The sequence below is a fragment of the Myodes glareolus genome, chromosome 21, assembly GCF_982192425.1.
Source record: "Myodes glareolus chromosome 21, mMyoGla1.1, whole genome shotgun sequence".
Taxonomy (NCBI): Eukaryota; Metazoa; Chordata; class Mammalia; order Rodentia; family Cricetidae; genus Myodes; species Myodes glareolus.
The window spans coordinates 63,383,945-63,407,925 of NC_142046.1; the positions used below are offsets into that span (position 1 = coordinate 63,383,945).

The 23,981-nt window shown below is 45.0% G+C and overlaps 1 protein-coding gene across 2 annotated transcripts in view; it reads left to right on the plus strand.

The window, feature by feature from the left end:
* Positions 1-1,578: 1,578 nt before the first annotated feature.
* The window catches only part of Itgav (integrin subunit alpha V), a 72,803-nt gene continuing 50,400 nt past the window's right edge, over positions 1,579-23,981 (plus strand). The window contains exons 1-2 of one of the 2 annotated variants that reach the window (XM_085680900.2): positions 1,579-2,036; positions 13,575-13,705. In XM_085680900.2, coding sequence (XP_085537026.2) covers positions 1,852-2,036; positions 13,575-13,705 — 316 coding nt within the window. In that variant the 5' untranslated portion in view covers positions 1,579-1,851. The remainder of the gene's footprint in view (positions 2,037-13,574; positions 13,706-23,981) is intronic. The other variant, XM_085680901.2, reaches the window with a different exon arrangement.

Consider the following 23,981-nt stretch of genomic DNA (forward strand, 5'->3'; position numbering starts at 1 on the left):
GGAGAACAGGGGTCATCAAACTCATAGAGTTCCACCTGCCTCTGCTTCCCAAGCGCTAAGATTAAAGACATGCACCTCCACTGCCTCGCCTGGTACATGATCTTGTGTGTAAATATTCACAGTGGATTTCCAGTCATTGCTTTGGCAAAGATGCTGGCCTGTGGTTGGTAAGACCTCCCAATGGTTATGCTGCACATCTTTTAGTGAAATTTTAAAAATTAAAATGATTAACCCAATTAAATATATACACAACACCACATAAAACTATTTAATGCTAGATGAATATATGATGTCACTGAGGTAGGAGCTCTTTCTCCTCCTTCTCCCCTTTCTCCTCTTCCTTTTTTTTTTTTTTTAATCTTCTTTGAAACAAGGTCTCACATGCAGACCTGGTATACACCTGGAACTTGCTACACAGGCTAGATCTTTCTGCCTCTGTCTTCCTAGTGCCAGGGTTCAAAAGCGTTTGCCATCACACCCGACCCAGTCACTAAATTCTTTAACATTTCAGGTGCAACATAGGAAGACTGAGCAAACTTCAAAAAAATTATTGTATGTGAATGAGTGTTTCGTCTGCATATATATGTGTGCACCATGGAGGCCAGAAGAAGGATTGGACTGGAGTTACAAATGTTTGTGAGCTAACATGTGGAAGCTGGACCACTCTCTCAAAGCGGCGGGGACACTTAAGCACCGAGCCTTCTTTCCAGTGCCCTGGCTCTGAGCAAACTTTACTCTTTAGTCATTCACCGATTGAAACGGAAGTAGGAATCTAAAGAAGTGGGCCAAGATTTCTGTACCGAAGGAGCGCTCAGCCCGCCCTTATCCACAGGCGCTGAACCTCAAGGGCTCCTGTTTCCATGCCTGTCTTTCTGCCTCCAGCTCTAAAATCATGTTTACCTGAACTCCCTAAACCGACTATCAGTTTTCCAAAACCTCGTCCCTCCTAGCAGGAATGCAAGAATGAGGCCTGAACTCTGCTGGGTGGATTTGGAAGGCTCATCACCTACTCTTTGCCTTCCCAACACCTTTGTTAACCAGTGAGATCCGGGTCCACAAACCGCTTCTGGGAGGGGCAGTGCTAGAAACCTTCTGGGAGTTTATAATTAAGTTCAGTGTAAAGGGAATGGACGGGGAGGGAAATAGCACATAATTATAGAGTTCTCTGTTGCTGAGTGCCTGACGGCCTAAGTGGCAGAAGTTCGAGAAACGGATAACGCTTTCCGCATTCTTAAACACAAAAGTCTCCCAGAAGTTCCAGGAGGAACCGTGGAACGAGGTGTGCCTGCGTCTCTTTCGCTTCATTGTCGCCATCCTCTGGCTGGCTGGGTTGGCCGGAAGGCCGAGGTGGAGGCGAGCGGCCACTGTCCCCCAGGTCCTTTGGGTCTGGGCCGCAGCACCGGGGCGGGTTCCGAGGACCCACTGCCAGCGCGCACGGAAGTGCGCTCGGCTTTCTCCTGTGGGAGGCCACCACGAGCGCGACTTCCTTTTTCGGCGGGCGGCCCGGCCTCCCTAGCTCCTCCTCCCCTCCTCTTTCTCCCCCTCCCCACCCCCAGCCCTAGCAGCTCCCGGCCCGAGGTACGACGCTCGCCTTGCCAGCACTCAGTGCCAGCCGCCGCGCTTGCGAGCGACCTAGCCGAAGTCCCGCGTCGCGCACCGCGCCCCCTGGGTGGCCGCCCAGCTCAGCCGCCCGCCTCCGCGCCGCCCGACCGCCCTTGACCGCCAGCGCACAGCACAGCACAGCACCGCGCAACACAGCACAGCACAGCAGTTTGGGCACTCGCAGGCGGCGGGCCGCCCGCACCGGGCATCGGGACAGGGACTGTAGCCTTTGGGCTCCGCGCCCCGGCGATGGCTGCTCCCGGGTGGCTGCTGCTGCGTCCTCGTCCCCGTGGCTTTCTGCTGCTTCTGCCCGGCCTCCTGTTACCCCTCGCCGGCGCCTTCAACCTGGACGTCGAAAACCCCGCCGAGTACGCCGGCCCCGAGGGAAGTTACTTCGGGTTCGCCGTGGACTTCTTTGCGCCCAGCAAGTCCTCGTAAGTGGCCGCGCTTGTGTCCCCAGGCGCCCCCTCCCCCACCGCGCGCCCCCACCCAGCCTATCCGCACCCGGTCGTTGGCTCCACCAAACCGGCCTACCCACTCCATCCCGCGGCTGGCTCAGGTCCTGCAGGGATGAAACATTTGTGGGGATGACCTAGCCTGGCACTCACCATCCACTTTGACCCTGTCACCAACTTCTTCTGATTGGCCGGAGACACTGGCTTTGAAGGAGCTCTGTTTAACATCTAGGAAAAGCTGGAAATCAGTACAGGCTGGTCCGGCGGGACTTTTGGCTTCTCTGTCATTCTGTGACTTCCTTCACTTAGTCCCAGAACTTCTTTTTCTCCGGGACCACTTAGCCTCTTCCTAGTGCTTTTCGCTCTCCGAAACCAGCCCTTCTTGTCTGATGGTCTGATTCTTTTCCTTTTCGTTCCTTTTCTAGACACTACGATGACTAAAGTGATCACATTGTTGCGTTAAATTGTAAGCGACTGTGAGACCTTTGCGTCTTTGAGGTCCATCAGATGAATGGAATGTGTCATCTGTTCCTTTTCCAGTCCACTATTTAGGTCATTGTTCAGAAAGAACCGGGGTGTTTGCCGAGTTTTCCCTCGCTGCAGGTCACTGAAGGTGTAGGCTTTCAAATTACCCTCGCCCTGTGTTGCAGCGTCCTTGCGGATTTGTAGCACTTATTGTCGTTTTTGGATTCAAAGTTGTCTCTGACTCAGCTGGGCTGGCTGGCATCGTTCTTACCCCTGCGTGTCAGTGTTAGAAACACTGATTTAATGGATGTTTTATAATGTTTATTACATGGTTCTTTGAAAGGAACTATTTCTTTGGTTATTTCTCTGTGCTCACAGTGGTAACAATGCAATACACACACACATACATACACACACATAATTTATTTTGATGGTCAGTACTTGGGTAGGATTATTTTCCTGATATATGCTTAATGAGAAGGTGGTCTAAATGTTTGTCTGTGGTTTATTAGGACGGTCTTTAGGATTATTGTCATCGTTTTCCTGAGTACCAGTCTTTAAAGCAACACATACTTTGGGGGAAGCTGGAGTGAGGGGGGAGGAACTTGGACTTCCCACAGGGCAGGAGACCCTGACTTCCCTTGGGGACAAAGAGGGAGGAGGAGAGGGAGGGGGGAGTGGGAGGGTGTTGGGAGGAGGGGCGTAAATGGAAACTTTTTATAATTTAATAAAATTACTAAAAAAAAAAAAAAAACTAGACCATGCAGCACACGGCCTTATTCGCACTGACAGTGAGTGCTTTCTGTGAGACTTGAGGGCTCCAAAAATGATAGATGCACCAACTTCAGACAACATTTAACCACTTCACTGTGATGTGATTGATCTCTTTGTGTGTGTGTGTGTGGGGGGGTTGGAGTACAGTTTGGGATCCTCCCCAAGGGCTCAGGCTGCTGAGTCTGCTGCATCTCTGAGCTACAACCCCTTCTTTCCTCAATCTAATCATTTTAATTAGTTCACCATTTGACATTTTCTCCCTCCTGGGTATTTTTAAGTGTATGCTTTTTCTAGCATGGGCATTCTAGTGGCTCCCAGGGTACACCATTTATATTTAATTGTACAATAATTCTGACTTAAAATATATTCTCTGTCTTACATCAGGAATTAATATTTAAATAATTCAGAGTTGATAATGTTGTACAAGTGCTGTTAATTGTTTTATTGTTATTAATATTATTGTTGTTTGCTTCTGTTAATCACTAAGTTTAGTGTCTAAGGTACATAGCAGGCTGGTAAGCTTTTAAACGTTTCTGCCATGGAGAACAGAGGTATTGAGCTGTTGGTGGTGTTTGGCATTACTGACCGCAAGGAATGTGGCACGCCTTTGGAAAACCATATGGCCAGAGAACATGCTCTGAGCGTACACACTTATGTGACCTCATGTTTACATCACCTCAAGCATGGGTCATACTAGGAAGATACTGTGGAACTGGAGAGATTGCAGGTTGTATTTTGAAACAGTCATAGCAACTTTGGTACCAAGAGACCAGAGCTCTGTTCAGTCTAACTTAAAAAAATCGAGAGAACCTTTGAGGTATTGTCCTCCCACACACAAGTTATATTCAAATAAAGGTTTATACTTACTGACCTTTTTAGATTAAATGACGATTATTACGAATTATGCTTAATCTTAAAACAAAACAAGAAACAAACAATGTCATGTGATAGTGGCACATGCCAAAAATCCCAGGACTCTGGAGGCAGAAGCAAGAAGATCTCTTATGTTTGGGGCCAGCCTGATCTACAGCGATGTCCAAAACAGCAAGGACAACACAGAGAAACCCTGTCTCAAAAAAAAAAAAAAAAGAAAGAAAGAAAGAAAGAAAGAAAAGAGAAAAAAACAAATAGATAAAATTATGCTTAGTCTTGGTAAAGGCATGCCTAAAGCAGGCGTTGAACTCTGCAGAGCTGTATTATTACTGTATATATGTTTGTGTGGGGATGTTGGATCCCTTGGAATTTGAATTACAGACAGATGTGAGCTACCATGTGGGTGCTGGGAATTGAATGTGGGTCCTCCAGAAGAACAGCCAGTGCTCCAAACTGCAGGGCCATCTCTCCAGCCCCTATCATAAGCTTTTAAAGGAAAACTATATAACTATTTGTTAATGAAAGAGGTTTTTTGTTTTTTGTTTTTCCTGTGTGAAAAGTACTAGTTTGAAGAGGCGAGTAGATTTTGTTTATTTATGATTATTCCTGTTTCGGGGTTCTAAATACTGAAGAATGGTTTCACCTCTCATCTTTCTTATATAGAAGATTATGACTGAACTATCTCCGTGTTGTTTTGAGAATGAATGCATAAACATTGATTGAAAAGAATCACTAAGCAAAACTGCTAAGCTGGGCGATGTGGTTTGCCCCTGTAGTCTCAGCCCTGGAGAGACAGGAGGATCAGGAGTTCAGGGCATGTCCCAGCTATGTACTGAGTTCCCTGCGTCAAAACACAGGAAAGGCCCTGGTTTCAAGTTCTTTTCTCCATTAGAAACAATGTTACCATAGCTTGCAGGTCATTTAGCCTGGATTCGTCTATGCTAACTCATTTTGTCTAAAAATGAACTATATTTGCATCAAGAGATGTCAGCTGCACCTCTATTTCTATTCATGGAACCCACTTTTTCCCTGTCGCCCTGGAGACCCTTTCATATTCCTCCCCCTCGTTTTCTGTTTTACTTTGTCTCCCGCTCCACTCCGCTGAGATTAGTCACTGCTTAGTCACCAGGCGGAGGGGTTCCAATCTCTTCCTTGTTAATGCTTCCTTGCTTCTCTGCTCCCTGCTCCTGCTTCTTACTTGAGCCTGGGTCTGGCCCCTAGAGCCCCTTTAGTCTGCTATCATTTGGCTGCTAGGCCTGCAAAAAACGCCTTGCATGTTTCAACTGGCTTTATATTTCTGAAACATTGTTTTTGCTCTTGCTATTCTGTTGCTGAATTCTTTCAGCAGTCGTTTCATTGGCAGAGAAAATTCAGACCTAGGTTAAGACCTCCCCTGGCTATTGCTTTTTAAAAATCTCAGTGTTGCAATTATTGTCCCAATATTTTAGGAAATGACTGAGTGCAGTGTTACCTGAAATTACTCAGTCTGGGGCAGGAGAGGACTGTCACAAGTTTGAGACCAGCCTGAGCTATATAGTGAGTTCTAGCCTGGCTAGCCTTGGCTACAGAGTGAGACCTGGTCTTACCGCCTCCTCGTGAAAAAGACTTCAGTTGTTTTCATAAACTTTCATGTGACCGTTACTGTGTGGGCTAATGTTGTTCCGTCACAAATAGTACACGTGCATAAACTGCAGTCTCTGTTATTTGCAAAGAACATCTTAGGTCTGTTACTTCTGATTCAGACCAAGATGTTTTGGGCAGATGTGGTGGCACACGCCTTAATTCCCAGCTTTTGGGAGGCAGAGGCAGGCGTATATCTGTGAGTTCCAGGATGAGTTCCAGGAAGAAATGTTCGACATTTGGTGATTAATGCTTCCGTTTTTCATTACAGGGATGTTGACCTGAAGCGTTTTATTTGTTTGTATAGCAAATCTGAAACTTGAATCACACCTCAACTGTCTTATACACAGTTCTTTTTAGATAAATAAGTAGTCTTTTTTTTTTTTCAGGAATTCCTTTTGGTGTGGGCTCATTGGTCACTCTAGAGTTAGCTACATATATGAAACATACTTTATCTTGGAAAGGCCAGGGCTAAAAGCAGCCAAGTAGCTTAGTTCATCTGGAAAGTTTGAAAATGTACTTGTCATTGCTTGGCCAGCTGCCCTGCTTGGTAGCCGGACTTCCATTCCGTGAAGTAAGTACCCTTCCTGCCTTTCCCTGGGTAGGAAGTGCATTTGAGGGCACCCTCTTCAGACCGTCCGATGCTTTTTTTTTTTTACCTTTCCCTTCTCCGTTAGCCCCGCTTTACCCTTCTTTTCCTGCTGCTTCTCAGCATCCTCCCACTTCTTGGCATCGTATGAATCGCACACTCATTTCTGGAGTCCTAAGGACGCGCTCCTGGAAATAAAACCAGTTATCTCAAAGCCTCGGCAAAGATGTGGCTCTTGATAATGTTATTGGACAATTCTTTTCTTTTTTTTTTCTTTTGGAATGAGCTGGAATCTGTGAGGATAAATTTGAATGCATATGGATATATGTTACTTGACTTCAAAATCTGCTTGCTCTTCAGTGAGGTCTTATGACCCCATGGCAACAGGCTGCCCACCTGTCCACTCTGCCAGGCAGTGCTGCGAGCCTTCTTTCCTGCCTTCGCTTTTCCTCTTTAGAGTTAATTACTTGAGCACTGATGGCTCTTTGAGAACGCCAGGAAAGAAAAGCTCCTTTGAAAGTGGATTTTCATTTTCACTTGCTATTTCATTCGGAAATCGCTTATTAATTATATCAGCTGCTGTTTGGAAGGCTAATGGCACCATCTTGTATTAGTCCTGAGCTTCCGACATTTTAAGTTTCCACTTACCCACTACCCACCCGGGAAATAATTTCTTTTCAGTAATGGCAGAATGTTGTACCTCTGCTCCAGAGAGCAGAGATTTCAAGAGACTCCTCAAGTGACTTACCGTGCTTGCGAGGCGTCCCCTTCTGTTTGCGCTGGGCGGTGCTGCAGCTGTGTCTGTCCTGCCGCTGCTCTTACTAGAGTTAAGCTGTTGTAGACAACCAGTGGTCTTGGTGGACGTTTCAGTAATATTACTTACTTTTTGTAAAGTGTGTCATTGATTGAATTTTGGGTTTTTGTAGCATAAGTAACTTTTAATAGTCCTGGATTTTCTTTTTTCCTTTCCTTCTTTCCTTTTCTATCTCACTCTGTTTTGCTTTTTTACTTTTGTCTTCCTTCCTTCCTTCCTTTCTCTCTCTCTCTCTCTCTCTCTCTCTCTCTCTCTCTCTCTCTTTCTGGCAGGGTTTCTCTGCATAGCCCTGGTTGTCATCCTGGAACTCAGTCTATGGGACTCTATCATGAGAATATATCTGTACCTCTATCTATCTATCTATCTATCTATCTATCTATCTATCTATCTCTATCTATCTATCTATCTATCTATCTATCTATCTATCTATCTATCTATCTATTATCTATCTATCATCTATCTATCTATCTATCTATCTATCTATCTATCTATCTATCTATCTCCCTTTTAAGATTCTTTACTTTCTCCCAGTCTGCTTCTCTCTTTCCAATACTTAAGTATCAGTATTGCTTAAATATTAAGTGGTGGTACACACCTTTGATCCCAGCACTCAAGAGGCTATCCTGGTCTACAGAGTGGTTTTCAGGAGAGCTAGGGCTACACAGAGAAGAAACTCTGTTTTGAAAAGCCAAAATAAAGCATAAAATCCAAAAAACAAACAAAAAACCCTTAAGTATCTTAAAAGTAACTTATTGCAGTGATAGTCGGATAAAGAAACTTCTTTATTCTAAAATTTTATTACACTCTATTTATTTATTTGCTTAATTACTTGTGCATGTGTGTGTAAGTGAAGGCACCATTGTTCCCATAAAGAGGCCAGAGGTTAACCTCCGGGAGAGTCCTGTCTTTCCACCGTGTGGATCCTGGGGATCAGACTCAGGGGGTCAGGACTGGCAGCCAGTCTCTCTGTCTACCCACTGATCCTGCTGTTGGCATTTTAAGAATTATTAACCTGGGATTTAGATCCTCGCAGGCATCACGTGTTCCTTTTTATGATCCTCCTGTTTCTCTGCATCTCACCCATGAGCAAGTCTGCACAAGCAGGGATGTGCAGGGAAGCTGGGCCGGGCATCCGTAGTAGCTCTTCTAATTACCAGTCTTTCATGCCCGTAATGTGCTGACAGCAGATGAAAGCACCAGCCTGGTTTCTGGGCTCCTCGCGGGCACTCCGGCTGTGTGTTGCCAACAGTGGCATTTTTATTCGGTGCCCTCTCCTACTGTGCCCTTCTGCCTTTGCCAAAGGCTGTCCCCTAATAACTAACGAGGGCTCTCTGTTTCACAGTTGCCAAGTCAGGGAAATATCTGAAGTACAAAATTATATGTGTTACATGAGGAAATGATTTTAAGGATAACTTAGATAATTGGATGATTAGGGAAGGATGACCTCTGTGGCCCAAGAGCTGGAGTACTTTGGGGACGATTTACAGATAGGCTGTTAGTGTAAGGTTGAGACCTGTAGCTAACGAATGTGTTGTTACCTGCTCAGGCAGAAGGGTGAATTAGAGCCCTACATCCAAATGAGCACTTCCTTATAGGTAATGAATAGTTTTGGCAAAAAATCATAGAAGGCCCTGAGAAGAAATATGCAAATGACAATCTAGACGTGAGTGGTTTGTGGGTATCAAGGCAAATCTGGGAACCAACTCTTCTGACTTGGGAGAGCATGTGGTCCACACACAAAGAACTCGGATGACGATCTTAGGAACTCTGTAGGAAGGACCCAAGTCCTCTTCGTAATGCAGACACAGAAAATCAGCATGTAGATAGTCATAAGTAACCAGATGACTGGCCCTTTTATGACTCAGCCTTCTCCCACCTGTGATCCCAAAGATTTTATTCGAACCTTAATGTGGTCAGAGGGAAGGGTAGAGCATGGTGAAACACTGGCCACTGTCACCACGTTTAAGCCTGAAGGGGTAGAGGAAGGGACATGTTCTAGACTTGAGAGCAGCACCTGGCAGGGGTCCGGGCTCCCCACTCCCACCCCAGCAGGAGGACAGCGTCCCACAGAGCCTTACTCTGTCTGAGTTACTTTTCTGTTTATCTGGGCTCACAATCCCAGAGGTATCATTCATAGGGTGGGGGAAACATTGGTAGCAGGTGGCTGAATGGAGCTGAGAGATCCCATTTTCAACTGCAAACTCAAAGCAGACAGAGTGAACTGAAGTAGGGTGAAACCAGACCCTCTCAGGTCCCAACCCTAGAGTGGTACTTCCTTCACCAAGGATACATCTACTAAAGTCTCCATAACCAACCCAAATCACACCACCGGTGGGCTGGGGCCCCAGTATTCAAACACCTGAGACTCAGAGGACATTCTCGTTCAAACCACTCCTCTCCTTTCTTCTGAGCTCTTTCTTATCCTCCCTGATAAGCAGTGATTTCTCTGCTGATGAAATCACTGAATGGAAAAAAAAAATCACAGTCCATGGGCCACATCTGGCCTCTGCCTGTCTGTGTAAATAAAGTTTTTTTTGTTTTGTTTTGTTTTTTTTTTTTTTAGAATCAGAACTATTCTCTTTCTCAGAGTACACTGGGGAAAAAAATAACTTTTTGAGAGAAAAATGGATATTCATGGTACCCTTTCCACCTGTTAAAAATGTTTTCTTAAGAGAGGGTCTCCTGTAGCTCAGGCTGGCTCTGAAGCTGGCCTCTAGCGTGCTGTTGCCAAGGATGACCTTGACCTTCTGACCCTCCTGTCTGTCTCCTGTCTGAGGAGATTACAGACGCCTGCCCTCACACCTGATTTTAGGTGGTGGTTGGGACTGAACTTCTGATTGTACATTTTTTCTTTTCTTGTAGGCTAGGCAAGCACTCTATCAAACACACTGGCCTTACCTGCTTTTGGGTGAGAGATGCAACCTTCAGGGTCACTAGTCAAGGGCTCTGTCGCCAGCTGCATATCCAGACTTGCAGCCAATTGTTTGATCTGATTGAGAAGAAAACACACAAACACACACACTCACACACACATATAATTTATATATTTCCGGCCAGACGATTTGCATAGTCTGATTTGCCTATGTTAATCAACATGCTCGGAAAGAAACAGGGGTTTGTAATGACAAGGAATTTCTTTTATCTTGAAAGTGGTTTACATCTCACACTCAATATTATTTTTTTTCTTGTAAAAGATTCTTGCTAAGGGAAAATGAAGCTGATTTCTTACTCAGAATCATTTTGCTCTGATGCGAGAGGGGCCAGCCCTCATGTTCTACTGCTCCCAAATATGACTGCATAAAGCGTCTTTAAACAGGGCGTGGCTTGGTTTGGACTTTATTTGCATTTGGAATGTGTGGCTTTCAAGGGAAGTGCCGGCCTACAGGACACTTATTATTTAACAGTCCTCACAGCAGACTTCTGTTTGTTCTAGGTGACTGCGACTTCCCAGGAAAAGAGAGGTTGAATTTGATTTCTAAAAATTACAATAAATACGTTTCATATTTAAGACAGAGGTTCATCACTATATGTTTTCCTTTGCCAGAATTTAAATGACTTGTTTAGTCAAATGAAATGGTGACAATAAATATATCTACTTAGTGCCGCCTCACCCCTCCCACCCCCCGCACCCTCTTTCGACACCTCAGAACTAAATCTGTTGGTTTCTTAAACAGCAAGGTAAAGAGAGCTCATCGCACCCTTGCCTGTCTTCTCCCTAAACTCCTCCTGGGTACAGATGTTCAGTTTGTGTTCGACTGTTTTTTTGTTTTTCGAGACAGGGTTTCTCTGTGTAACTGTCATGGCTGTTCTGGAACTGGCTTTGTAGACCGTGAACTCACAGAGACCCACCTGCCTCTGCCTCCCAAGTGCTGGGATTAAAGGTGTGCGCCACCACAGCCTGGCTGTGTTGGGACTTTCAACACATTATTTCTCAAGGGCCTCTGTTCATACCCCCAGGCTATTAGGTACCTCACAGATGTCACGATTAGATAGATTGGATCTGAGTCCACGTTTTTTCTGGGATCTGCCTTCCTCTCCCCATCCCCTTGACTAGCACACTGGAATGTGAAGAGTTGGGTGATGTTTTCTGTCTGCTCCAGTTCTATGTTCAGAGTCACTGGTGCTCTCTCTCTGTCCATTCTCCCTTAGGTAGTGTTTCTCACGCTTCCCCATCTCTTTCCCCATCTTCTCTGGCCAGGTTCGGTGGTCACTGTTCCCTCTCTGAGCTTCTTTCTTTGATCCACTTTGTCTTTTTCTTTAATTCTCTAAAGGCCAGAAAGTCACCTCCCTAGACTTTTAAATGAAACTTAGGTGAAACTGGTTTTGCTATGTCTGAAAGGCAGGCACTTCACGATTTAGCTTTTGCAGACTCCCAGGCTATTTGGGGTCACTCCCAGCTTGCTCTCTGCTCAGCCACACGGCTCCCTCGTCTCTTCTGTCCTGAAGACCAAGTTCTTTCCCACCCAGGATCTTTATGCAGAGCTTAGGGTTCTTCCACCCACCTCGCCCCTTCCCCTCCATCCCCTCCTACAGCAACCTCGTAGGCACTCTCCTCTGCCTAAGCAGGGTCTGCTCGCTTCGCTGGGAGTTCCCTGGTGATCATTTCCCTGATGACTTTATCTCCAAAGGGTCTCTCTTTCCATTCTCCTACGACCCCTTCCTGGAGAGAGGTGCCTTTCCTTTCCCTACGGAAGGCCTGCTGGCCTTATTTCAAGAAATCTCTCAGCCACTTGTCTCCTTCATGGCTCTCAGAAGAAGGGCGAGTGATTTGTTGGTTGGCTGGTTTCTTGTGGGGAGGGCCATGTTTAGAACAGGCATCTTTAGTGTCAAAACTGAGCCCAATGCAGTAAATATGTTCAAGCCTCTGCATTATTTTTTGAATGAATAGAAAACAAAAAGTTGGCCAGGTGTGGTGGTGCACACTTTTAATCTCTGAACTGGGAGGCAGAGAAAGAGACTGAGACCTTGTCTCAAAAAGGGGATGAGGGGGAAGCGACTTAGGAAAAAAAATACTATGTGTATGTGTAGGCATGTGGACTAAGGCAAACATGCATGTGTGTGTGTGTGTGTGTTTGTGAAGGCATGTGGACTATAGTAAACATGCATGTGTATGTAAGCAAACATGCATGTGTGTGTAGGCAAACACACATGTGTGTCTAGGCATGTGGACTATAGCAAACATGCATGTGTGTGTAGGCAAACATGCATGTGTGTGTGTATGTGTAGGCATGTGGACTATGGCAAACATGCATGGAGGTTAGGGGACAGCTTTCAGGAGTTAGTCTTTCTTCTACCATATAGCTTCTGGAACTCGAACTCAGGTCTGCAGCTGGCATCAATTGTCATTACCGTGTCACTGGCCCAACACCTCTTATGTGTTTAAGACACATGGTCTGGGGATGGAGCCTGTAATTCCAGTTCCAGGGCATCCAATGAACACCGAACACCGTCTTCTGAGCTCCTTAGGTACTAGGTGTTAGCATCCAGGACACATGGTCTGGGGATGGAGCCTGTAATTCCAGTTCCAGGGCATCCAACGAACACTGTCTTCTGAGCTCCTTAGGTACCAGGTGTTAGCATCCAGGCACACCTTGGTCTCCTCCCTTGGGAACCTGGCACAGTGTGTCACCCCTCTGTGCATGGCAAACAGGTCCCTGAATCTACACAGGTGCAGAGGACTCTTTAAGAGACAAACTCTACCTACTCCCGTCCCTTCCTTTTCTGCCATTTTCTCTGAGGAGGCTGCTTTCTGCCCCCCCTTCCTCATTTTCTCTTCCCTTCCCTTTCCCTTTATCTCAATAAACTCCACACTCAAATTCTGTCTGCATGGTGTACTTGTCGCTGCAGTTTGGACCCACCTGTCCTGGGACCCATCACCAAGGTCTCTCTTGCTGGGTCCTCACCCATCTCAACACCAGGCACAAATGGACACAGACATACATGCAGGCAAAGCACTCACATAAGTAAATGAATCTAAAAGAATTAAGATGTACAGTTTGGATAATATACATTTTAAAGTGAATACAGCAGAAATTATTTTATAATGGGGACATTATGCCATTCCAAAACAATTTTTTGGGGGTTTGGTTTTTAGGATTTTTAATTTTTTTTTTTTATTTTTTGAGACAGGGTTTCTCTGTGTAACAGTCCTGGCTGCCCTGGAACTCGCTTTGTAGAACAGGCTGGCCTTATACTCACAGAGATCCGCCTGCCTCTGCATTCTGAGTGCTGGGATTAAAGGCATGCACCACCACCGCCCAGCTTTGAAAATAGTTTTTAGAAGTATTTGTGGATAATCCCAGAACAAAGTTTTGTCATAAATCATAATATAAACCTTCTGCTCTGTGTCGTTTGAAATATCACCTGCCCTTGGGTGTTTTAGCAGGACGTTTCTCCTGGTGGGAGCCCCGAAGGCGAATACAACGCAGCCTGGGATTGTGGAAGGAGGGCAGGTCCTCAAATGTGAGTGCTCATCCAGCCGCCGCTGCCAGCCCATTGAATTCGATTCCACAGGTAAGCCTCGGGTTCTCCGTTCTCTTAATACAGACCGTTTGGTTGGCTGTTCTGTTTTGAAGGCCGGGTCTCACAATGTATCCTTGGAGCGCCTAGAACTTGCTACATAGACCAGGCTAGTTTTGAACCTAAAGAGATCTGCCTGTCTCTGTTTTCTAGCAGCAGGGATCAGAAGCCACCATACTCGGGCCCATTTGTTTTATATATACATACATACACACACACACACACACACACACACACACACACACACACATGTAGCAACAGGGCTGGGGAGATGGCCCAGGGGTTGAGAGCACTTGCTGCTCTTATAGAGGATTGGGATCAGTTCCCAGGACCCACTTGGCATATGTGTATGAGACGAGACACTCATACACATAAATAAAAGGAAACAAATCTTTTTTAAAAGGCAGTAGCTCAGCATCATCATCACCCCACATCCACAGGGAGGGGAATCTGTAGACGTGATTGTGTGTGTTTTGCAGCAATTCTGTGTATCCCCATTGTGTTAGATGTCTTCCAATTTAAATCGACAGCGTCTGTATGTAGACATTTTGGGAAAACCTATTAAGATAAGTGTCTGTCTCTTCTGGGAAGAGGGAGCTCTCAAGAACATGGGAGACTTATGCTGTTTTTCTGGGATCCAAACTGAGGCATGACTCACTGACCACTACAGATTACCTCCCTAATCTTGAATATACCCAGGTTTGGTGTGGTGCAAAAATTAAAAAAAAAAGAGAAAGAGTTGAGAAATCATTATCATTTTGAGTATTCATATAGATTTAGGTAGCTTAAAAATCATTAACAAAATTGTATCTAAAATATATTGGAAAAATTATGTTGTGTTACTGATAGCAGTATAAATTTAATTTTTAGAACACATTTTAATGTTAAAGTGGTGACAGTAAAAAAAGTTAAACTCAAGAAGATGAGAGATAATTCAAATTTTATATTTACATCATTGAAATAAAATGTTCAGGCTCCTATATGCATTTATTTTGGTATATTCTTGTGAGTGTGTGTGTGTGTGTGTGTGTGTGTGTTTCTTTTTTTCTTCTTGTTTTGGTTTTTTGAGAGAGGGTTTCTCTGTGGCTTTGGAGCCTGTACTGGAACTAGTTCTTCTAGACCAGGCTGGCCTCAAACTCACAGAGATCCACCTGCCTCTGCCAGCAATCTCCAAGTGCTGGAATTAAAGTTGTGCGCCACCACTGCCCGGCTTCTTATGTGTTTTTTAGAAGTTTGGCGAGTCAGAGAGATGGTTCAGCAGTTAAGAGCACTTACTGTTCTTGTAGAGGACTGGTGTTTGGTTCTTAGCACCCACATGGTGGTTCACAGCCATCTGTAATTGTAGTTCCAAGGCATCTGACACCTTCTTCTGAGCTCTGTGGGTCTGAGGCATGCATGTGGTACGTATATATCCATGCAGCAAAACACTGCACAGGTAACGATGGCAGTGGAGACCATTCACACAGCAGGCTAATGTAGTCTGTTACATCTGTTTCCAAGCCAGTGTTAGCTTCCTAATGCTGATGTCCTAAGTTTTCTCAACCATAGTCTCCTTCTCTTTTATTACTGGGAATTGAACTCAGGACCTGGTGTGGGGACACAGCCTCTGAGCTTTCCTTTCAGCCCCTAGATGTCTTTAAACAACACATATTTATTATTGCATTCAGTTGTAGAAGTTAGGCATCTAAAATGAACCTCAGTGGGCAGACGTCAAATCGTCGACTGCTTTTCTCTTGGAGCCAATGGGGGAAGCCAGCAGCTTGTTCCTCGTTTGTTCAGCCAAGGCTAGCAGTGTCCACAGGATTCAGTACTGCCTCCCTCTACTGATGACCACCCTGCCTCCTCATGGACACACCCAGACACCTAAAGGTGCTGCAGTTGTTCACACCTGCCAGGTCTTTTAGGTCATGTGATTTTCCATTGATCTTCCATTGGGAAGATTCTGGGAAGTAGGACATACATTTTTCTCATGGCATTATTCTATTGGCCAGAGTCTCTTTACATGTTTTAAAGATGGATATTGGTTATGCTGGAAGCACTTCCAGCAAGAGCTGTGTCTATACAAATAGGCTTCGCTCCTTCCCTTGTTCTTTCTCTGTGGGCAGCTGTGGCGATTTGGAATGCAGACGTGAGTTAGAAGGCGGAGATTCAGGTTCAGACACTGGTGATCCTGGGAATGTGAGTGACATTTGCTGGTGTCAGTTTCCAGTTCCCCAGTTTGTCAGAGAAAGCAGAGTTGTCACGTAGATCAAAGGAGTTCTTGACTATGACTTCACTTTCTAAAGGATGAGGCACGCTGCAGGGGAAGAATGGATTGTTACAGCCCCTTATGGAACTGCATAGAGAATAATCGTGAAAAAGGAATTATGAAAAGGGAAAGAAACAAAGATAATTGCGGCTGCTAAGTGAATTACGTCTTGGTTTGCATTTTCATTTCGATTGCTGTGACTTTTAGGAAAACCCTCTCTTTGCCACATGTTCTTTCCCTTTTCCTAAGGAAGCAGATGTTACTAACAGATTGATCAATGCCCAGTTTTATATATAAAAAAAGACTGACTCTTTTCCAGCTAGGAGTGGTCTCATGTGCCTCTTACTCTGCATGGGCAAAGGCAAGAGAATCACTGGGGGTATGCTGGCTGCCAGACCAGCTCCAGGTCCAATGAGAGACTCTGTCTCAAGGGAGTAAGTCAAGAATAATAAAGGAGGACACCCAGTTTTCTGGCCTCTGCACACACGAGCATGGGTGTGAGCATTCAACATCCTGTGCATGCCTGTCCCTCTCCCCTTCCACAACATAGACCACTGGTCTCCACTGGGGAAGGAAGGCGTGCTTCTAAGCATGGAAATACAGGCTTGGTTGTACGCTTGCAAGTCATGTCTTCTGAAAGCAGAAGAAAGCCCTACCTTGGTCCTCGAGAAGGTCAGATGTAGGATACTTTTCTTTTTGTCCTGAACATCTCGCTGCTGCCACACTCAAGCTGGTTTCCAGAAGGCCTCAGCTGCAGGCCGTAGACAAGCCTGGCCATGCAGACTCTCATCCAGAAGAATGCCGTGGAGCTATTTCCCCACACATTCCTAGGCTTTGCTTTAAATAACAAATGTAAAACTGGCCTCCGTGGCACACACTTTCCAGCTCACTCCAAAACATTTTCCTGCAAGTTTAACTTCCTCCTGTTGGTGAGGTTTTGCCTCTCAGAGATATGTCTAGACTGAGTAGCCTTAAACATTACAAAGTTAAGACAAATGAAACAACCTTCTTTTCCTCCTTGCTACAGCATGAATTTAGACCAAAGATTTTTCCTTTAATGGGCGGGTTTCTTCTGTTAGAATCAGAACTGTATGATTGGAGGTCTGACAGGAGTAGATAATTTTGTCCAGCTCTTTTATTATAACATATAGCTAATCATGTCTTATTTAATATCTTCCACATTTAACAAACCGACCTCATATGAGCCCTTTAAGTCCACCTTCTACTCACACTTTGATCCAACTCAAATCCATTCTTTTGAGACTGAGGTTGATTTTATTTTTTTTTCTTTTGAAGTCTCCAGTAAAGAGATTTTGTTTGAAACTGTTTGGGGCTTTCAGCTCACTTCCTTCCCCACACTAGACGGGAACAATCCAGCATTGAGAGAGCCGTGCTGTCCCCTTAGGCCTGTGTTCTTTGTGCTGTGTTCCTGCAGAACCTCGGAGGTTGCTCGTGGGATGAAGGGGGAGAGTCTGAATAGCTATAAATAAGTAATGCTGGTACCCGGAAAACGAGCTTCAGCTGCTCTCTTCCGGATACACTTTGCCGAGTTTTGTTTACCTTTAGAGGTTAGCATCTTAGGCAAACCATGTCTCTACATGGTTCTGTGCTTGCAGCTTTGGGAGGGGCACACACACAGTATGAGGGAGGGAGGGCACACGCAGCGAGCAAGCCAGATCAGCGGAATCAACCCTGGCGAGCAGCAGAGAGAGTTCATAGCCATCCTGCCCCCACATCTGTGTTCCTCCACCAGGAAAAGCACAGGCCTTGTATCTCTTTTACTGTTGTGTTCCTAGCATTTAGACAGAGTTTAATGTATGATCAAAGAGATTTCTTTCTCTGACCTCTCAAGTTTCACATAAATAATGAATTCAATCAGGAGATTTTTCTTTCAACCAAATTTATTTTTAGTAATATCTGAGTTGAAGTTGAGGCAAAAACCTACTTGAGGAGATTCTTAAAGTATGTGTTTTATTCAATGATTAATGTGGAATGACATTGTTTTAGTAACTTATTATAGCAAACAAAAAGCAAACTCTTCAAAGACCTAAATCATCTCATTAGTCATAAAAGCCATAGTACAGATTGGGAACCAAATGACTAAAACCACATTTAACTTCTAAATAAAAGCATATTCTCTTATTTCTTTTTAATAATCAGCATGTCTCTTTTAAAAAGAGTGGTATAATCTTGTTTCAAAAGATGTTCTCTAGGCATAAGAAGAAGAGACAAACACTTGGCTTTGGGGGGAACAGGATATCCTCCTCTCAAAATTCAGCAGTATGTTAATTCTATTCCAGTTCTCCAGCAAACTGAATGCCAAATGTCTGGCAGTAGCTTGTGAAATCCTTGGAAAGAGAAGACCAAGGAAGTAAGTAGTAGGCGCTCCCAGGGGCTGTGACAGTGTGCTCTGGCCGTGGCTTCTCCTCCAGCATCTCATCGTGGGGGTTTGGTGAGCTGCAAATAACGAATTTTGGAAGCTTGGAAAAAGTGGGTGTTTAATTTTCAAGTCTCTAGTGATTTGCTGCATGTTTATATTTATTTAATTAATTTATTTTGAGGCAAGGTTTCTCTGTAACTGCTCTGGCTGCCCTGGAGCTCGCTCTGTAGACCAGGCTGGCCTCAAACTCACAGAGATTCGCCTGCCTCTGCCTCCTAAATGCTGGAATTAAAGGCGTGCCACTCTACCCAGGCCTACTCTGAAGTATTTTGGATAACACAAGCCAATTGTCTAACACATTTTGTAATTATAGACAGAAATCTTTGCAGTCTTGAGGTGGAGTGGTGTTTGAGGTAAAAGACAAAAACAAACAAGCAAGCAAACAGACAAACAAGAAGCATTTCTTCCAGTTTCAAAATCCCTGGTCTGTGTTCTGTTTCCTTTTCAAGGGTAGCTACTCAGTCCAGCAGTCTGGGCGTTCCAGCATAGCGAAAACGGTGACTTCAGGGCTGTGACTCAAAATATTTACTTCCCTCATGTGTTCCAGAATGCCTGCCAGCTCCGGCCAGGTCCTGAATGAGCTGCTTGTGGGTTTGTTTGGAGAGTGGCCTTTCCGCGCTTCCTCCCGCCCACACTATTCACGCTTCCTTTCAGAGAAGCCACTGTCTGATGTGGGATCTAATATTTTAAGACTTGGACTCTGCAAAGAAAATTCTGATTAGTGAAGACAAATTTCCTTTGGAGCAAGCTTCTTGAATAGATGGTCATTTGATGTTGTGGCTGTTGAAGCTGGAGACAGTGAATGGAGTAGATGGTGTGTGTGTGTGTGTGTGTGTGTGTGTGTGTGTGTGTGTATGTGTGTGTGTGTGTGTCTCTGTGTGTATATGTGTGTGTGTGTGTGTGTGTCTGTGTGTATATGTGTGTGTGTGTGTGTATGTGTGTGTGTGTATATGTGTCTGTGTGTGTGTGTGTGTGTCTGTGTGTATATGTGTGTGTGTGTGTCTCTGTGTGTATGTGTGTCTGTGTGTATGTGTCTATGTGTGTGTATATGTCTATGTGTATGTGTCTTTTTATGATTATTGACTTAACTTTGGGTGTCAGAATAGTGCGTTATATCAGCTGTGTTTAGTGATGCAGCTGAACTGTTTTTCAAAGGTTTATGTCTTTTTATTTGTGTGTAGGAGTTTTGTCTGCGTGTACGTCTGTGCATTGTGTGCGCAGTACCCATGGAGGTCAGAAGAGAGTGTTGGTTCCCTGGGAACTGGAGGTACTGGTGGCTGTTAGCCAGCATGTGGGTGCTAGGAGTCCCTGGGGCCCTCCAGAAGAGCACCCAGTGCTCTCAACCTCTGCACCTCTCTCCAGCTGTGCGACTGGAAATTTTCATCACATACTGCTTTAAGACATGGCTGTTGATTCTAAACAATTCTTAGTTTCAGAGAATCTCCAAGGTTATTTTTGAAATGAGTGCCCCTCCAGGAAACAAAACATCCCTTCCCCTAAGGTGGTGTGTCTCAACTTGTGGGCCATGACCCCACTGACAAACCTCTGTCTCCAAAACTTTTCATATTACGATTCATAGCAGTAACAAAATTACAGTTATGAAGTAGCAATAAAAATAATTTTATGGTTGGAGGTCAACACACTATGAGGAGCTGTATTAAAGGGATGCAACATTAGGAAGGTTGAGAATTCCTACACTAAGGAAACCAGGATTTCTACTACTGTTTGTTTGTTTATAGATAGGGTTGCCTTAGGTTTCTATTGCTGTGAGGAGACACCATGACAATGGCAACTCCAATAAAGGAAAACATTTGGCTGAGGTGACCTCTTCCAGTTCAGAGGTTTAGTTCATAGCAGTGTGCAGGCAGACATGTTGCTGGTTGCCTCTTGATCAGAAGACAAGGGCAAATGGTCTGAGACACTGAGTGGTATCTTGGGCATCCATGAGACCTCAGAGCCCACCTCCAAAGGGACACACTTCCTCCCACAAGACCACACCTCCGATTACCACTACTCCCTTTGGGAGCCTTTTATTTTTCCAAACCGCCACAGGGGTCTACTTGCTATATAGGCTCAACAGGCTGACTTCAAACTCATGAATTACCTGCCTCAGTGTCCTGAGTGCTGTGATTACAGATTACATCACCATACCTGCCTTAAATTAGTTTTTCTTATATTTTTGCTTTCATCAAAACACACCACTTCTGATGTTTGATGCCTTTTGAAAAACAAACAAACTTCTGATGGGTGTTGGTTTGTTCTCACTAAGTCGTAAGTAATTTTTCAAAAAGAACTATGGATTTTGTGTTTGTTGACAAGTATTAAACCAAATATATAAAATTTGCATGTATTTTCTCTGACATTTTCTAGTTTTTATTAGTTCCAGTATCCACACAGATTGGTCCATGAGAGTCATTATGGAAAAAGGTGTTATTCTTTCTCTCTCTCTCTCTCTTTCTTTCTTTCTTTCTTTCTTTCTTTCTTTCTTTCTTTCTTCCTCCCCTCTCCTCCCTCCCTCCCTCCTCCTCCTCCTCCTCCTCCTCCTCCTCCTCCTTCTTCTTCTTCTTTCTTAGACTGTATTTTTAATGTTCCAACAGGAACACAAATGCTTTTGAGGATGCACTCTGGGTTATTGTGTGCATGACAGGGGTGCCTCCTACCCACACAATGGGCTTCATAGTGGCATCCACACCATAGGAACCAAACAGGAAAAACCCAAAAGCAAGCAAGCAAATGGAAGAAAATTCTGCAGAGGGAAAAGGCCATAGGAGGAAGGCTTCCCCATGTGGTTCTAGGAAAGCCTCCCTTTTCCTTGTATGATTCATTTGCAAAGAAGAAGTGAGTTCTGGGAAAAATATTTGAAGTACTCCAGTAGGGAAAGAAGGCTGTTTTCTACCACGGGTCCAGTCTCGTGGACTCCAGCTTGGCTCCGGTACTGACTGGGGATTGCAGGAACTGTTCTCTCACGTCAGGGCCGCATGCTTGCTCATCACTCCTCGGATGTCGCTCCACACCCGCACAGAATTCTGCAGGACTCGGAGCTGACACCTTGGAGGTCACAGCTGACTGCTGTGGCTTGGTCTTCCTCGGTCAGTGGCAGTTGTTCTTCACCAACACCTAGGAGAAGGGTTGTGTGTAGTCGAGCATCCTGTAGGACCCGACCAGCTAGGGTAGAGGTCCTCGGAAATGGAGTTGGGGTTGCGTCAGGCCATACACAAGGTCACAGCAGGCTCATCCCTACACGCCTCTCCTCACGATGTTTGTGACCGCTTCCAAGTTCTTCAGTCTTCCTGCCTCAAAACCAGTCCACTTTCCCCCCAAAACCCCAGCTGTAACTTTCTCCCCACGAAGGGTCTCCCGCCTTTGCAGTCACTGTCTTGGAGACAAAGAAAGTTGAAGGAAGCGACCTCCGCAGGCCATGGCATGGATTCACTCTGAGGTTCCAGGACCCACCAGGATATCCACACACTCCAGACAGTGGCATCTGTTATAGTTGGGGCTGTCACAGATGAACAGGATGTCCCCCAGCAGCAGATGGAGCGATAGTTCTGACTCCCGTCCTCACGGAAAAGGAAGAGGACTCTGGGAGCTTGTCCTTACACGGGGCACACATGCTTTTCTCAAACGAGGGGTGCCAATACACACGGGGACTTCCACAACAGGCAGGTGACCTCGATGGCCCATCGGTATACGGGACATTACTTGTTGGTCTCTCTGCCCTGTGGGATGAGACAGTGGACACCCGTTCCCCAAGTCTACCAGCACCACATCCATGCTACACTTGATTTTCAGGCTCAGGAAGGGTTTTGGCCATTGCTCTACTAGGTGCTCCGCAAGGTCAGGACCAGAGCTGCCTGGAGTCTCCAGGTTCCCAAGGGAGAGGGCTTTGGAGCAAGACGTAAGTGCCTCCCAGAAAACCCACTGAGGTTGTCTGGGGGTTGTCTGCTAGAAGGACCTGTGCCCCAGGATGGCTAGTGCCTGGAGACTCCGAAAGGTGTAGCAGGAAGTGTTTTCTATTCCATTTTACTTTACCTTATTTCTATACTGTTTTCAAAAATTTAGTTTTAAATTATAAATATTTTTGAACGTGTGTGCCATTTGTATGCAAGTGTTCTCAGAGGTCATTGGATCCTCGGGCTGTGAGCCACCTTGCTTGACTGCTGGGAGCTGTACTCGAGTCCTCTGAGCCATTTCTCCAGCTGTCTGTACTTCGCTTTTGAAGAGAGAGTTAGACCACAGTGGCTATGACGAGCTTCTGCTACCTGACAGCACACAGCAGCAGCTCATGCTACTGAATACAAACTTAGAACACAGTACCCTTGCTGAGAAAAGTATTTAAGATAGTTTTGGAAAGCAGAATAATTAAACAATATTTTACAAAGAAGAAATGTTTTCCAAACAATCAAGACTAAAATAACTGAAGAAACATGACTTAGCACAGAGGGTGTTTGGACAGTTCCTGGGAGGCCATTTGCAGCGTGGCAGAAAGGCCCTTGACAACAGTGTTCCTGGCTTTTCCGCCACTAATTGTAGAGCATAGCCCTTAAGTTAACACTCTTAGAAGTTGAGGACGATCTACTCTGCCATTTCTTTGTGCAAAACTTTTTCTTGTTCTAGAGCAGAAGCTCTCGACCTTCCTAATGCTGTGATCTTTTGATACAGTTCCTCATGTGGTGGTGTCCTCCAACCATAAAATAAAATAACTATATTTTATTTTCCTGTGAGACAGGGTTTCTCTGTAGCTTTGGAGCCTGTTCTATAACTCGCTCTTCAGACCAGGCTGGCCTCAAACTCACAGAGAGCTGCTTGCCTCTGCCTCCCAAGTTCAGGGATTAAAGGTGAGCACCACCACTGGCTGGCCATGACTGTTATGAACCATAACGTCAATATCTGATAAGTGACCCAAGGGGCTGTGACTCAGAGGCTGAGAACTGCTGATCTGGAAGGTACTCCTTTGTTGGTGCTGGACAACTGTGTTCATAGGTTCACAGGATTGTATTTAGTAGACATGTATTTCTCTAAGAAGCCATGACATCACGCATTAGGTCATGAGTGACTAACAGCTGGATTTTCAGGTAGCATCAGAATTTCAGTGGGGGAAGGGATGAGGTTTTCCAGGCAGATGAGCCCGGACTTCAAAGGTTGTGTGCAGAAATAAGACGACCTAGTTCCATGGACTGAAGACAGGCAGAAGGGAAGACTTACAGCTCATGATAGGCATGTCTTGGGGGCTTTGGTAGAAGTCTATCCCTTAGAATAATTCTTGCTAGTGTGCCATGCTCTCAGAGATTATATCGCTCTGCCTGTGGGCCTGTGTCCTAGACCCCAGCAATTTGCTCTCTTGAGATTTCTGTGTGTAGTGGAAGAACACATAGATGTGGTTGAGGGTATCTGAAGAAAATAGCCCTACCTTGGAAACTGTAAGAGATACAAGGGATTCATTGTATCTATTATATGGCCATGGAATGGGGTATTGTACAATTCTGAAGATGATATCAAAGATTTTTCATCATTGATTGTTGCTTCGAGGGAAAAAGATATATATGATAGTAATAACTTTAGTGTATCTAAATAGATACACT